The following is a 17226-nucleotide window of genomic DNA, read 5'->3' as shown; positions in this document are numbered from 1 at the left end:
ATCACCTGTCTGGGCTTGGAAGTGGACTCAGTCCAATTATCAATGAAACCTCTGTTGTAGAAGATGAAAAACATCAAGAAGTAGTTGAGGATAGTTATAGGAAGTAGCATGATCTCCTTTAGGTTTCTGACCTGACTGGCGTGCCTCTCAGCTTTTTCAATAGGGGGAATCTTCCCCAGCCCTTTCCACAAGACAACGCTTTAACGTTTGAAAGCAACATCTCAGAAGAGGTCTTTCTTAAGTGAAGGAGAAGAAGTTCTCGCCCGGAATGGCAGGGCGACCTCATGACAGTCGGACGCCAGCCGTTTGGGCAGGGCTGCTCATTGTGGCTAGGTTAACACAGGTGGACAATGATTAGAAAGAATTGGGAAAGCAGATCAATTGCCTGAGACTTTTGTCAGAGTCCTTCGTGATCAACTACAAGACAAAGTTTAAAGTGTTCTGTTCAGTAGCCCTGAAAATGTGTCAGCAGTTCGATACCTCAACATGCTCAGAGGTGCAAATTATAGAGTGCTTGCACAATTTTCCAAGGACTTCTGGCATTTCTTCCAAGACAAGAAGGTCTCTATGGCAGAAAAGTACTTGCTGTGCATACAGAACCTAATGCTGCACTGGAATTCTCTGTTTCTCAAGGACTGGTTTCAGGTATTGATGGCAAGGTGGGCCCGTGAGACATGGATGTGTTTGCCTTGCATATGGATCATCAACACCGGAGGTTTTACTGCTGGTGACAAGTTTCCCTTCCTGAAGCCACACTTTAACTCCGGACTGGTCCCCAACTCAGATTTATGCCTTTTCACCTTTGTCAATGATCATGAGCCTGCCGACTCGGGTACGAAAACTTAAGGCAGACGTGACCCTGTCAACGTCCTTATGGAGCTCTCAATTATGGTTTCAGGTTCTACTGGAGCAGTCTAAGGTTATTCTCTTTCTTCTCCCCCTCCATCCGAACATTCTCAAAGTTCACCATTGGCAGAATACACTAACTGGTGCTGGAGGGCTCCCTGTTTTTCATGGCATGACAGATTATTAGGGTATTGGGAAATCACAGGACTTTTGCAACAAACTTCATCCAGAAGGCTTGGTCAGAGTCTACCATCAAACAGTGCACCTCAGCTTGGAAATGATGGTCAAGTTAGTGTGAGGAAAACAGTGTGGATCCCATTAGGCAGATGTTGTCCACGTCCTGATTTTTGTGTTGAAGCTGGCAAACGAGTCCTCGGCCTATCAAACCATTAATGCGTGGAAGTCAGAGTTGTCTGCTTGTCACATCCCTCTTAACGGTGAACAGGCAGGAGAACAGGTGCTAGTACAAAAGATACATTGGGCTGTTAGGCTGCCTTATCCTCCCGAACCAAGGTACTTTCAGTTATGAAAAGTTCAACAGAATTCCCAATCTCTTGGGAGTCTTGGCAAGATAACCAATACATTTCTAGGAAGAACTATTGGCAAAGTTGTCCATGATGTTGCATTTGATATCTTGCAAACAGGTATCTGATGTGAAAGCACTGGATTGGTCTGCTAAAGCATTTACTCCAGATGGAGTGGCTTTTACAATCTCAAGATGAACTAAAATGAACATTAGAGTGGTATCCTATCAAGCCTTTCCGGATAATCAAACAGTGTGTGCAGGTTCTTAAGGCCATTAAATAGTTTGAACAAGGAGTTCAAGCATCCAGGTACGAAACGGGTTCCTAGCTCTATCAGGGAGAAGTTTGGTTCTGTATTTGCTTCAATTATTGCCAGGTGGGTCAGATGGGGTATATCGGAGGAAGGCATTGATATTGCACTGTTTGGGGCTCACTTGTTCAGGCCAGCCAGGGCATTTAAGGCTTTTTCCCTATGGGGCACCTGGAAGACGTTTTGCTGATGGCAGACTGGTCTAATACAATTTAACTTTAAAACAATGGTGGTGATAGCATAATATGTGGTCAATAACTTCAAACTAGCATAATATAAAACCTCTAGCCCCGACATAGAATATAAAATAGTCTAGCTATTGTGAAGACACGTTTCAATTCTATTAAGCACACAGAGGCTTGAGGAATATCCCATCCGGTTCCACATAGAGGATGACAGGCCCCACTCACTATAGGACTTCACTCTCCATAGAGCAGAAGTATGAAGTTATTTTTTTACTTTCCTGGTTGTCATATTTTAATTGTGAAGTTTTCTTTGGCCATAATGCTGTTCTGGATATGAGAATTGTTCTTTTGGAAAGTTATATGTACACAACGACTGGTTCTAATCTTCATTTCTTTTTGGTCAGGGGCTACCAAAACCAAGAATTGTAAAAGAGAGAGACTGGATTGTTCAGCTTTTCTTTTCTGCACAAAGAAAGAGGACATGCCATTTTCATGAGGTTCCATGACCATAAGACCATCAAACAGATAAATCAGATGACAGAAGAGCATTGTCAAAAGCTCATGGGACATGCTTGGGTACCAGTATATTAGTCCAGCAACCAGTTAGCTAGATTGAAACATTTCAGTAGTTGACTTCCCTTCAGGCTCTTGCAGTAGAGAAAGCAGGTGCTATAACAAGTATCTGTTAGTCAAATTACTACAAATGAAAAAGTGTCATACCCTTTCAGAATGACGAGAAAGAATCACCAGAAAAAGCCCCGATAGTCTAGTAATAAGCTAGCGACTGTAGAAATACTTCTAACTAGAATATAGAATACAAGATATAGGACTGAGTATCTATTTAATAGAATATCGAGTAACATGTTTCAAGCTCAGCAGAAACCCTTCAAAAATATTCACAAATAAATCGAAAAAGTGATAAAATAATGAAATTGGACATTTTACTCACCTCTTCTTCTTCCTTCATATGAGGAAGGAAATCTCTTGTAAATGCTTCCAACCTCTCTTTCAACTGTTTAGCATAGTTCAACTGCTCATATTCATTCTGCGGGGGAAAAATAGACGACTATTAAAATCACCCCATAGTGCTCAGAGGTTATAATGCTACCTCTTGATGTGCTACAATATGGGTAATCACAAGTCTTTCAAATCAAACATTAAAATCAACAATTCCAAATGAAAATCTAAAGTGGTGCAATTTAGGGCATGGCACTGGCTTAACCAAGGTACTGGGATTTTTAGGTAACATCTGACAGCGCATGCATTAGCACATGCTCTCTCGCTTGCAAGACTTAAAACCCTTCCATTACTTACCATTCATTGGCTTCATTATCACTCTTCTTTGCTGCCTCCCAATTGGGCAGTGGGTGCCGCCTTCACTTTCTCTTTTTTCATCCAGAGCTTGGACCAGGAACTGATTTGTGATTCAGGTACTATTTTCTTTATTGACTTCTTTTCCTCCAATCTGCACCCTGGTCTGTGTTATTTCTTCCCCTCCCACTGTAGTACTTCTTTCCGTATCACCCCACACACCCCATGCTCCGTGGTGAACCCCAAGACAGGATGAATATGGACTATAGGGACATGGTATGTACATTTTACTCAAGCCCGAAGACTCGCAAGAGGCTTCACGACTATTAGATATTTTTAGGGGGGAGTTTTATATGACGCAAACTAGACCCGAAGATATCAGAGCGCTTTCCATGAACACCAGTTGCGCTATAGACCGACACATTTATTTATGTTAATCACGGGGAGATTAAGTGATTTGCCCAGAATCACAGGATGTTGTGTGCCTGCGGAGACGAACCCGGTTCACCAGCTCAAAGGTTGACGGAACAAACCATTCGCCACATAGTCCTGTAATCACTGGGAGTTGCTTGTACTGCCAATGTTTGGGCGTACCTCGCAGCACATTTGTACTGTTTAGTTTTATTAGAGAAATTCCTAAGTGCAGTAATGGATTTTGGTGCATTGTGATGCAATTTACTGCACATGCATTGCCACTGAAATTTTTACATGCACCTTTGTTATTTTTTTAGGGGCTTTTACATAACCCCGCTGTAAAGAAATGGCTCGATTTCCATGATCACCCCAAAGTTTTAGACTGATGCTGCTGGTTTTTTGCTGCTTTGAGCTTAACCAGACATCAGTGCCAGTGCTCTGACCCATAAACGTGTAATGTTAGTCTGGCTTATACCCAAATTGGCATAACTTTACTTACTTATAAGACCCCAGGATACGGTACTAGGGGTGCCCAGTGTCTGTAAGATAAAGTGTCCCACCAGGGCTGGAGGGCGTATTGTTCCACACTGGATGTGACACATAATGGCAGATCAGTTTTAAATCGCAAACTTATGAAAGTTATGAAAAACGCCTCACACACCATTCTGTAGTATTGTGTTGTGCCAAACAAAATAATTTCCAAAAAAATTAAACCCATTTTAGAGATTAGCAGGCTTGGCACAGGTTTTTTTTATATTCTTGTTTTCGTCTCAAGTATGCTGGCATCTTGCCGCCACAGCTCCGGGTGTTGTCTTTTTTGAATATTTGCTGCCCCATCCCACTTGTCAGACTTGGCATCTTTAGGCGTCTTTCCCCTGATTTTTTGGCTTCTGACCTCCCGGTTTGGACTCTGTTTTTGCTGGTGTAATGATTCTGCGCACTTTCTTCACTGCTGTCCAGTGGTAAAGTGGAAGTGCTCCTGTTGGAGAATATGTTATGGATTGGTATTTCCATGATTGGCTTATTTGATTTATGTGTCAGTGCCTAGTAAAATGCACTGCGAGTGCCAGGGCCTATAAATCAAATGCTGTTGGTGGGCTGCAACATTGGATTGTGCCACCCATGCAAACAGCCCGTGAAGTGTAACTCTGGCCTGCCATTGCAGAGTCTGTGTGCAGTCTGGGGCGGCCATGTCGACTTGGCAAGTGCACACCCTTGCCAGTCCCTAAACCTTCCCTTTTCTACATGCGAGTCATCCCTAAAATAGGCCCAAGGTATCCCCATGGGCAGGGTGCATTGTATGTGAACGGTAGGACATGCCCTGGTGTGTGTGTGGCATGTCCTGATAGTGAATTAAAGGCTACTTCGTTTTTCACTATAGAAAGGCTACCTGTTCCCCACAGGCCAGAGTGGGCCGTTTGATTATAACATACTGTGAGAAGTTGGCCTGATGTGCAGTGTTCACTATTCTAGTGATCACTATATATCAGTCCAAACAACCCTTATTGATGATTGGTTGTAAGTCAACCTTATAGACCAGCTATCCTAGTAGCATGGATACGAGCAGTCTAAGGCTAAGACTCTAGAGGGAGTGTTAAGCCAGCTGTTTTACCATCACATTACCCCTTGAACACCCAGTGAAAGGACACCACACAAGTGTTATGAAAATAAACAATGTATTTATTAGAATCACAACAACCCTGTACTCTTTATGAGGACAGGGTGCTAAGCACACAACAAAACTCTTACGAAAATACTTAAGTTAGCACGGTATACACAAATGCCCGAGGGGCACGAAAAACCATATACTTTAAAAGTGGAATGCGAAATTACTAGCAGGTAAGTACAGTACTAATAGGCTTTGGAATCGCTAGGACTTGACTATAGAATCGTTGGATTACTTCTAGGAGACCTAGGGGACTCGGGTGCAGAGTGTGCACTCTCACGCGGGATGCGGGACAAAGTCTATGGAAGCTAGTAAAGTTAAAGTTAGTGTTTACGGGCGAACCCGACCTGGTAGGAAGAAAACGACAGTGGATCCTGACCCTTGGGTAGTGAGGCTATGCTGGGACACCGAAGTGCCGAAGTTACCTAGCCCAGGGGCTGCAGCTGCATAGGTCTCAAAAGACGTCGGGAATCCTCGTTGCCGGACCAGGAGCCTGGAAGAAAGATGCTGGCAGGCGACCAGTGAAGATAGTTCGAGTTGATCCAAGCCTGGATCTGGAAGATGGATGACACCTGAAAGCAGAGGGGACCAAGTTCGTGACTACTAGCCAGTAGTCAGTGGGCACCAGGAGGGCACCGGATGGCAGTCACCTCGACTAGGTGAGTGGGCGACGCTGGCTCTGCAGATCTCACGGACCAGGAGGCGTTGTCGGCGACCAGGATGGAGAGGCGAGCTGTCCCACGATGGATGAAGCTGTCGGCGTCGAAGTTACCCAGGATTGGGCAACAAGCCTTGGCTAATTCAAGCCCACGCGGTGGACTCAAAATGGCGTCTTGAGTGGACCAGGAGGGCCCGGGGTGCTCCTCTTCGGGAAGGGAGCAAGGGCCAGTCTGGAGCAACCAGACCAGCAGCAGTGATGTCGTCGGGCGTCGTTCAGAAGGCCACAAGCCAGCGGGCTAGTAGCCAAACAACGCGGTGAGCAGCAAAAAGCAGAAGGGCCCCACGCAGATCGTGGAGATGCTGGGAGGCTGCACTTCGGTGCTGGAGCTGCTCAGGGTCGGGGCTTCTCGGACCCCAAAGCACTCACCAGGAAATTACTCGGCGGGCTTGCTGTGCAGAAGTCGTGCAGTCTTGAAGATGGCCGGTCCCTCGAGGTCTCGTCGCACCCACGGTTCTCAGCTTGGCTGTAGAGGTGGGTAGAGGTCAGAGGTGCCAGGGAAGCCGGTTCTCGTCGAGCTGGGCAGTCGGATTCCGGAGGAAGGACGTGCAGCAGACCGCAGTGTTCTTGATGGTGCCTGCGGATGCAGGGTGACTACTCCTTAGCCACAAGGGAGAAATCTTAGGAAGAAGTCTTGAGTTCCTTTCGTAGAAAGTAGTTTCAGGATTCAAAGATGATCTAATCTGGAAGGGGGCCTGCTCCTACCTTTATCTGGGAAAGGGGGCTGGCACGCGACTAAGTCCTGCCCTAGGGGTGGGACCAGGAGGGGGGTGGTTACACCCACTTCCTTGGCGGGCTTTTCCCCAGCACAGGGTCTGGAGTGTCCCTGGAACTGGTTCAAGCCAGCCTATGCACAGTGAGCACCGGGGTGCCACGTGCAGTCACCTTCCTCTGAAGCCCTGCCTACCTACAATACACAAAATCCTGTCTGGGACGGTGCTGGCACCGCCCCTGGCAGGAAACACTTTGTCCTTATCTCCTGCTCTGGGAGGACTCCCAGCAGCAGGAGGCCAGACTTGTGTCTCGGTGGCAGCATCCATTTTGTGGATGCTAAGGCTCTGTCTGACTTTAACCGGGGTTAGGGGTTACATACATGTCGTGTCCCTCTAGAAGGGTGGAATGCTAACCCCGTGGCCAGAATTGGCGAGGGGTTAGTATTCCAATTCGTATGACACCTTACTCGACATGTTTTGATAAAGCGATACCAGAGTTGGCATATAACCGCGAGGATTATAATGCACTTAAGAGTATATGGTATGCGATATCATGGAAACGGCTAAGGGATGGATCCCGAAAGCCGCAGACAGGCTCAGCTCATGCCAGAGCACCATCTCACACGATTCCAAGCACTCTGCCTTCAGGATTGTTAAGGCCTGCCATAGGAGTGACTGATAGGAGATCTGTGTGTCCATTTTTAGGGTTAGATATAGGTATACTATATCTAAAGCAAAGGGTGATTACACCACCTTGCCCCAGCTGTCAAGCAGCCAGTTGTGTCAGATTTGGATGGCCAGCCAGGGGTGGCATAATACATGCTGCAGCCCCTGGTAGGCCCTGGGTACACCTATGCCCTGGGTACCTAAGGTACACTGTACAGGGACTGATAAGGTGACTCAGTATCCAATTAGATATGTACCTAAGGTACATGGAATCCATTTTACAGAGAGAGCAGTAGGCCTGGGGTCCTGATTAGCAGGGCCCCAGGTCAACTAAGTCAGAAAACCAGCAAAACACCAGGCAAAAAGTTGGGGGCAACCATAGTCAGGGATCTACCTTCCTACACATACTATAATCCTAACTGACTCAAGGAAAATGGTAGAAATTAGAGTTTAGTATGCCTGAAATCAAAATGATAAAATACATCTTTTAGTGCAGTAGGTTTTAACATTCTGTGTTTGAAAATACCACTTTTAGAAAGTAGGTATTTTCTTGCCTAACCATCCGCCCAGCCTGCCTCTGCGAAGTTGTGTATTGTCTGTATGGTTTGTGAGTGACAGGGAATGGGGGAGACTCCAGGAGATGGGGTGAGTCAGCACAGGGCTGAATACACCCATCTGCACATAGATGGGTGGGAGGAGTAGCACCTGGGTCTGAATAGGGCTGTGCCTGCCTCCCACAATGCTGACTCTACCTCCTGTGGTGGTCTGATGTCTCTGGCCTGCACGGTCAAAGGAAAAGCAGGAGTCTTGTAAACAAAGTGCTCCAAGACTGACCAGAACTGATTTGGACTAGGTACAGGACCCTCTGCCTTCAGAGGACAAAATAATTGCTGGTATAAATATTGGGGCCCAGACCCCAAGACTTTAGAACCTTGGGCAGTGAAAGGACTCTACTGAACTTTCTCTTCTTGTGCTGAGTATCTCCAAGGGTCTGAAACCGATCTGGCCTCCTGTTAAGAAGTCTCAGGGACTGCAAAGACTTCAGCAACTGATGGGTACCGCTCCTGGAATCGCTGTTTCAGTTGCCACAGAGAAGAGGAAACCGCGACCGACTCGGTCACCGGCTCCGTCACTGGCATTGTGTCCTGAAGGCACCGCAGGCCGCACCGTCTCGCCCTGCACCGCAAACCTTGGTCTCACCGACGCCATCTGCACGATTGTCACCGAACCGTTGCCTGCACCGCATCGATAGGCACCGCAGCCCGCACCGCCTCACTTCACTTCACTTCGTTGGCCTGGTCTCACCGACACGATCGTCGCTGGCTCGACACCCGCTACCGCCTCGTCACACACAGCTGCCCGGCTCCACCAGCACCAATTCCCGCCAACCGGCTTGATCGATTGCATCGCAACCTGCCAGCACCGCATGGAGCACCGTCTCGCCCTGCACCGCACACCTTGATCTTACCGAAGCCGTCTGCATGATTGTCACGAGCCGCTGCCTGCACCGCATAGAGAACACCGCATCCTGCACCGCTTCCACTTTGCACCGTAACCGCTGTGGACGCCACGACCGCTCCGTCACCTGCAAAGCAACCTGCCAGCACCGCATTGAGCACTGTCTCGCCCTACACCGCAAGCCTTGGTCTCACCGACGCCGTCTGGACAATCGTCACCGAGCCGCTGCTCGCACCGCATCGAGAGGACACCGCACCTTGCACCGCTTCCACTTTGCATGGCAACCACGATGGATGTCAAGACCGACTCACACCGCCGTGTGAGCCGCACTAAGAAAGGTACTGTTAACGAGTCTGTTCACGCTGTTGCTGGCCCGTACCGACGCGGTCAGCTGGAACTGCGAAACTCTGTTTTCAGCATCGCGGTAGACTCGGACCAAGGTACCGACTCGTACGAACTGTGTTTTCAACGCATTTTTGCCATTCAAAGACAGCTGGTGAATTAACTATTTTTAAATTACTGTATTGTGGATGTTTATCCAATTTGATCTTGTTTTAAGTATAAAAAAATATTGGATAGTTTTCTAAACTGGTGTGGTGTCCTTTTGTAGTGCGTACACTGTATTATTGTTGGTTATGTGCAAATGCTTTCCACACTGCCTTTAAGATAAGCCTGACTGCTCGTGCCAAGCTACCAAGAGGGTGAGCAGGGGTTATTTTAGGAGTGTAACTCCCTTATCCGGACTAGGAAGAAGGGTCCCTACTTGGACAAAGGTGCAAGCCCTTGCCAACTAGAGACCCCTATTTCTAACACCACTCAACTCCTCTGTTCCACCCTCTAGTACCTGTTGCGGTCTTAACCCCGGGGTTTGTCTTTTTAATCTTTACAGCCTCCACCCAGCTTCTCCCTTGTCCTCCTGCTCCTCACTTGCTGCCGCCACTCAGCATCATCTCTTTTCCAAGCTACAAGGTTATCCCCCGCACAGAATACATTTCAGTGGAGTCTTCCCTGAAGCGAATAGGCTTCTCAATTGTGCTGGCTTTCTGCAAAGAGTTTACTTTTATAATTTGCTATTTTATGGGTGAACCTAGGCAGCGCTTGCGCCGTTTATTCGAGACATATTACATGTTGTATATACTTTGTAGGCTTACAACCCGCCGATTGCCTTTCTATTTGCTACATTGATTGTCCTTCAAAAATGCTTGCTTGCCAGTGGTTAATCTGTAATTTTTGTCCCTCCCTGTTGTCATTTGTTTCCATTCACAGAGCACCACCTAACTACTGGTGTCTTTCCAATTTGGTGCTCATCTGTTCATGTCTGGAACTATTTTTTTTCTTTCTTTCCTGCTCATTTTTGATGAAGCTTCCCTTTTGGTGGGTTACTTGTTTCAGTTAAAGGCATCGTGAATCTCCTTTGAGGTGCCCGTCGCTGCTTGCTTTTTATTGCATAGTTCATATAACCTCCCTGAGCCGTTCTACCACTGCCAGTCTGTTGCTGCTTGTTATTTGCATTAGTTAGCACCCAGTAGAATGGACTGTACCAGAATATCCAGAAAATCGAGGGATGTTTTTTTCAAGTGAGGATCACTTTAATGCTGCAAAGTAGCTGCTGCTTTCATTCTCCCCAAAACTAATGACAGAAAAATGTAATTTAGTACACATCCTATGGCTCAACAGGTTTTTCCAGTGTTACAAAGCAACTCTCCTGTTACTGAAGTGTATTGTACTGTAGTCATTTATTCACCCCCCCACCCCTTTTCTAGTGAGTTTGACCCGACCTATAGCTTCTTTCTAGGACCGGACAGGTCTGCCCCTCCAGGGGTTTGGGGAAGGAGAGGAACTTCCTTGTAGCAGCTTAAAGGCATTTTGAATATCTCTTGCAGTGCACATCACTGCTTGACTTATTTTGGCCTTTGCGTGCCCCCATTAGTCTTAGATGTCTCATGAATCGCTCTTATCAAATTTTCTAACTGTCCAGCCCCCGGGATCCATTCAGAGTCTCTGTGCTGACACGTTCACTGAGTGGGAGTGGTTTATTGCAGCATTTGTCCGTCCCACCACTTCCCACGTCGCCGCATGCCTGCTCAAGTTTGCTGTGTGTTCGTCAGCTTGTGCTCCACGCCAGCTATTTTTCGATTTTCCACAGCAGCGCATATTTTTTAAAAGCACTATGACACCAAGCCTCGTCTGGGGTAGTAAGCGCTATGTAAATGCAATTACAATACAGGTTGTTGTTGAAAGCTTTATTCGATATGCAAAGACATCTTACAAGCATGACATAAATTTAAAAAGCAACATTTGTAAAGATACAATTATGTCATAAAATTTTAAAAATCATCCTGTTATAAATTAACTAAAAAAGAATTAAACCGAGATGGACAGTCTATTGCATCGAATTATCCAAGAACGTTTTAAAAATTTGGAAACACCACAGACTATGAAAGGAGAGGTATCAGTCAATAGAATTCGGAGGGCCACCGAATGCAAGCGTGTTCCCAGGCGTTTGAAGAGGGGTTTCAACCAGTATCTCCTTGGATGAATATAGTCTGGGCACTCAAAAAGTATATGTGCCACCGTCTCCGACCTGGTTGGGCAACAAGCACAATAGGGGGATAAATGTGCATAGGTTTTCCACTTGGATATTGTTCCTCTTAGCGGAAGGGTACCAACTCTAAACTTGAAGTAGAGGGCCCTATCCATTGGAATGGTAATTAAGTCCATATAAGGTTCATAAAATGCCGCCTCCTTTATTTTGAGGAACGCTACAGTCGAGTTGCAGTGGTGAGGATTCCCATTTAGTTGGCGAGAGACCAAGTCCCAATATAATTTTTTGAGGACTGTCTTAGGAGGAGCAGATCTAGTAGTCCAGCTAGATCTTAAGCCCAGTTCCCCCAGAAGGGTTTTAGTGTCCCTCAACCACTTGATCTTGTTCCAGCTCCCCATGTTTATTATTTCTGTCAGTCCGTCGGCATAGGGTTTTAATTCCGGGACCCTCCATATGCGGGACCATAAAAGCAATGGGCGGAGACGGGCCTGATCTTTGATGCTTTTGCAGCCCAAGTCCAAAAGCACTGGGACTGTAGGGGTGCTCGAGGGAAGAGCTAGGAGGTCCTTCAGGAACTTGTTTTCAGTCTTGGATAGGGAGTCTAAATTGCAATGGCCCCATAGCTCCGCGCCATACAGGGCAGAAGTAACCCCCCTTGCCCTGTAGATCTCGATTGCAGGAGCCACTGTAGATCTGGGGGATGCATAATATTCCTTGAGTAAGGCACCCCCTACCCTTTTGTGACAGAGGACCATCTTATTGATATGTGAAGACCAGCTCATTTTATCATTTAAACGTATACCCAAGTAATCAAATTCTGTCACTTTCTCCAAAGGGACCGAGTTAAGAGTGGGAGGGCGACCTAATTTCCTTGGTGGACGTAGTACCAAATATTTTGTTTTTTCTACGTTTATTACCAGCCCTCTGGATACACAAAAGTCCTGAAAACGGGTCAACAACTTTTGGAGCCCCTGGGGGGGTCTTTGAAATAAGGAGAGTGTTGTCCGCAAACAACAATGTTGGGATGCGTACACCCCCCAGACATGGTGCATCCGCAGGTTCCTGTAGCAGATGCTCCACCACACCATTTACATACAAGGAAAAGAGTGTGGGAGCTAGCACACACCCCTGTCTGACACCCCTACAGACCGGGATCCTATCTGTTGTTTCGCCGTTTCTTCCCCAACGGACCTGTGCAAAATTGTTCATATGAAGTTTCCGGAGGAGAAACAAAATGTACAGGGGGAGGCCCATTCGGTGGAGAACCCTCCAGAGTTCTTCCCTGGGAACTAGGTCAAAGGCAGTCTTTAAATCAATAAAGGCCAAATAGAGACTGCCCTTGCCTAGCTCCACCACCTTCCAGTACAGAAGTGAGAGCCTGAAAACCTGCTCAATTGTGCCTGTACCTGAGCGAAAGCCTGCTTGAAAGTCTGATAAAACCTGATTCTCATCCACCCATTGAAGGATTCTCCCCAGGATAACCTTTCCAGCTACTTTTTGGGTAGAATCAATCAGGCTTATAGGCCTGTAGTTCCCTGGGGTGTCTCTACTTCCCTTTTTGTAGATGGGGACTACCACTGCCCCTCTCCATGACTCAGGGGTCGGGCCGTCCTCCAAGATGGCATTTAGGAGGGCCAAGATCATTAGGCCCCAATCCGATGGGTACGCACGCAACAAATCCCCTGGGAGCCCGTCTGGGCCAGCAGCCTTCAATGGGACCACGGTTTTAATAGCATTTTCAACCTCCCGTGGTGTAAACAAGTCAGTAGTACTATATTCCATTGAAAAGGGGAGTACAGCTGGCTCACTTAGGGGCCCTTCCATCGCTGAATATAAGGCCCCGAAGTGAAGGGACCAGGCCTGGGGTGGAATAGTGCAAGTTCTCAGGGTATCGTCTGGTCTATTACGAGATCCTATCAATTTCCAAAAGCCCCTAGCATCTTTATCTCTACTGGCAGTGAGCAAGTCCGACCAAAATTTCTCCTCCCATTCCTTCTTTGCTAGCTGGATTGACTTGGCATAAACCTTCCTTGCTTCCCTTATCCCAACTTGGGATTTTGCTTTGACAGCCTCAACTAAATTTTTCTTCGCCACCCTACAGTTGTGAGTGTACCAGCCGTCTCTTGTGTTGGCCCTTGCTTTCGCCCCACTATGCCTCTGGGGCACAGTAAACAAATTTGTCAAGGCCCCAGTTAGGTTACAAAATACTTCACATATCTCCCCCAGACCCCCATCAACTGTGCCCAACTTCTGATGGGCTAGGGCCAGAAGTTGGGACACAGCCTCCAGTTTATCGGCAGACAAAAGAAGTTTTGACCACTTCAGGCGTCTACCGCAAAGGGATACCTCAGACTCACCTAGCCCAACTGTGGAGCTGGGTAACGGACCACCACTCCTAACAGACCACCAAGGTGCTAGGGTGAGGGACAGCAGATTATGATCGCTTTCAATTGAAGGTACTATTACCATATCCCTCACTGAACTCCATAAACACACATCGAGGAAGATGTAATCAATTCTCGATGAGTGATTGGGCCTATTATAAGTATGGGCACCCCCCTTATCCGAGCTTGTCCTACCGTTTAGGGCCCTAAGGCCATGCTCTATACTCAGGGCATTTAGCTGCAATGCCACCTCCGACCATTTTTTGATCGGGGGCAGCTCTAGGACTGGTATCCCCCTTCTGCCATCCTCCTCATCCTGGTCCTGGGTGACGTCCGAGCCCAAAGGCTCGAATGTACAATTAACATCGCCTGCAACCAAGCTGCAGGCTTTATATGGCGTTGCCCCTAGCAAGTCCTCCAGCAGTGCAATTGTAGGAGACTGCCTCCCCCCCTTGGTGCCGCGGGCATATACATTAAATATATTCAAAACAACGCGGCCCCTGGCATCTTTCAATGTGATGTTAAGCAAGTCTGGGCTATTGGTCTTAGTTTCCACTACCCTACAATTGAGGGATGATGCTACCCAGATGAGAAGTCCCCCCGAAGGTCGTCCTCTACCTGCATCTGGGGAAACAGCTGGAATGGCATAAGCAGAGTATCCCACCCTATGTGCTGGCTCCCTGCTCCATGTCTCCTGAAAAATGCATATGGAGTGCTCTTCTACTAACGTGTTCCAGTCGGGTAGTGCCAGTTTTCTAGTTATTCCAGCAACGTTCCAGCTGAGGACCTTTAGGAGTTGGTCCGGCACAGCAAGAGCGTCGCGGGAAACTATCTCTTGGCATAAAGCCGCCCCATCAGAACCTGGCAGTGTTCCCCGGTAATCACTAGAGACTTCGTCCCCTAAAGGGTCCAATGTAGCCGGTGGTGTAGATTGGGATTCATTAAGAGTGGGAGAGATAGATAGCATTACAGTAGCATGTGAGGGTTTGCCCAAATACCCCCTATCAGGGCCTCCCGCTGCCTCAAGTCAGTGGCTCATAAGGCCACAATTTTGGCCAAGCCACCCAGTCTGTGGATACAAAAGGGGCTCGAGCATACCATTTGTTCCACCAGTGGCACAATTGCTCATTTCCCCCGACACAGGCCTAAGGATGGTGTGAGTTGCCGGCCTCGGGTAGAAATAAGTCAAGTCCACTGCACTAACCCCGGTGCCTCCCCCCGCTTGATCATGACTGCAAATTAATCTGGCCACTCTATTATCCTGGAAGTTGATAATAACACAGTCCCCCTCCAGCTGCTTCTTGCTCTTCCCAACCCAACTCACCCTACGGACACCGAGGATTAGTCCATCTACGCCCGCAGGGAGGGGTTTATTTGTTTTTAACCAGTGGATGCATTTATTTTTTAAAGCCTGTTGGGTCTCCAGTTGGTTATCTTTCAAGGGTGGAACCTTCACCAATACAGCGACATAAGGGTGACAATCCAGGGGGAGATCAGTGTTGGGAATGCGAGGCAGTCTCTTCAGGGCAGGTGCAGCTGAAGCAGAAACTCCCAATTGGGTTTTGACAGGAATAACTGATGGAACTACCCCGTCCCCCTTTGTTTTGGCGGTTTGTGGGTAAATTCTTGGGTCTGGAATTGGGATTACACCCACCCAATGGAGGTTTTGGTTGCGTTACTGACTTTTGCACTTTAGGGACATTAACGAGGTTCCCTTGCGGTGGATTAGGGTGTGGGACAGGACCTGGTTTGGCCATGGATGGGACAATATTAACAGGAGTTGCTGCCATACTTGGTTCTATTAGAGACACCGTCTTCTGGGGGACTAGGTCCTGTGACAGGGCAGCTGCAACAGCTGCTCCGTTTCCCAACTTGCCACTTGTGGGGTCCTGACAATTCCTAGTCTGATGTTTGATCAGAGATTTAAGTGAAAAGAAGTTGTCGAGAGTCGACTGCTCGAGACTATTTACTCGGTCCTCCACCCTCTTTATTTGGTGTATGAGCGGTGTCAATGAGCGGTTAAGCGCAGTGACAAATTGATCCAAGGAAACTGGGACTTGGGTTGGTAGTGCATTAATATCGAGTCCCGTTTCCTGGGATAGGGGTTCTCCTAGCCCGTCCATATGCTCTGTGCTCTGACCATTACCCAATTTTACACCTGTGGCCCTAGAACATTGTTTCCTAGAACGCTTGTAGAGTGTGGGGTAGCTACCTTTACGTGTACTCGCAACTCTTTTCCTCTTGGCACGTTTCGAAGCACCCTGAAACACGCAAGGCTTTGTGGTAACCACCGGGGGAGCAGGGTCTGGCAACGGGGAATTTTGGGTAGTGACAAGAGAGGATGAAGGTGGGTCAGACCCACCCATAGCTTCATCACTAACAACACCTGATGTTGACTGTGCTGCTAAAAACTCTAACCTATCAATACTTTCACTTATTTCAGACACCCAGGAATGTTCAGTCACTACTACAATGAGTGGTGGAGGGGCCGTAACTGTGGGGGATGACAAGGCCTTGGCTGCAGACCCAAGAGAGGATCGTCTAGCTGGAAAAAGATCCCCGGAGAGTCGACGTTCCGTCATTGTAATCTCCTTCTCTATGACTGCCGCTACTCTGGTTATAAACCTATCCATAGTTCCTATCATTGGATTCCCCCCAGCCCCTTCTCCTCCAGCCCTAAGAGGTCTCCCTGAGCGAGTGGACATGGTCGTATTAGATGTTGGGGACCTGGCCCAGCCCAGCCTCTGTCAGCCCCTGACTGCCACAGACTGCCCTTTGCTCGGGCTTCGCTCGGCGTCCCGCTCGCGTCCCGCTGAGCGGTCGGCTATTGTTGCAACCGGGGGGCGTGTCTTGCTGGGGGCGCAGCCGTGCACACCTGTGCAGCGCAGGGACTCCTGGTCTTGGGAGTCCCTGCGGCGCGCGCCCTCGGTAGACTTGCGGTGATTCCTCCTCCTTACACGGACTGGGCAGCGCCTCTACAGCCTCGACCCCACGCCTCATGCCGCGCAGCGGCACCCGCGAAGCGGGTGCTGCAAGCTGTTACCGAGCGGCAGGGCGGTCAATCCCTCCAGGGATACAGGGAGGCTGAGTGGCAGAACAGCCAGCAACACCCAGGTAGGCTTCCTCACGGAAAAGGTAACACTTGACTGCATCATAGCACTTATTTACACAACGCATGCCTAAAAACAAATTTGACAATTGGTATTTACGTGTTGCAGGGTGCTGTATCTTTATTAGAGAAGCTCGCTTTGTTGACAGGTCAGTTTTTGCAAATTTATATAGCACAAACTTTACTTGAACACTGGTCACATTATTCTTTACAGCATGGGGAGTTTAAGTGCTTTGCCCAGAATCACTGGCTACTGAGCCAATGCTGAGACTTGAACCTGTTTACCCAGCATTTTATTTCATTCTTTTCCCAACCTCCTAACCCCGTTACGCACCACCCACCCATCTTTGCTTCCTCCACCGATCACAACACAAATA

At 47.9% G+C, this 17226-nt stretch overlaps 1 protein-coding gene across 1 annotated transcript in view; it reads right to left on the bottom strand.

The window, feature by feature from the left end:
- Positions 1-17226, bottom strand: part of FBXL5 (F-box and leucine rich repeat protein 5) — a 384640-nt gene that overhangs the window by 336010 nt on the left and 31404 nt on the right. Inside the window, exon 3 of the mRNA XM_078678451.1 lies at positions 2815-2910. Within this exon, the coding sequence (XP_078534577.1) occupies positions 2815-2910 (96 nt within the window). The remainder of the gene's footprint in view (positions 1-2814; positions 2911-17226) is intronic.

Source organism: Lissotriton helveticus, chromosome 2_2, assembly GCF_964261635.1.
Source record: "Lissotriton helveticus chromosome 2_2, aLisHel1.1, whole genome shotgun sequence".
NCBI classification, from domain to species: domain Eukaryota; kingdom Metazoa; phylum Chordata; class Amphibia; order Caudata; family Salamandridae; genus Lissotriton; species Lissotriton helveticus.
This window is presented reverse-complemented; position numbering and strand designations above follow the sequence as displayed.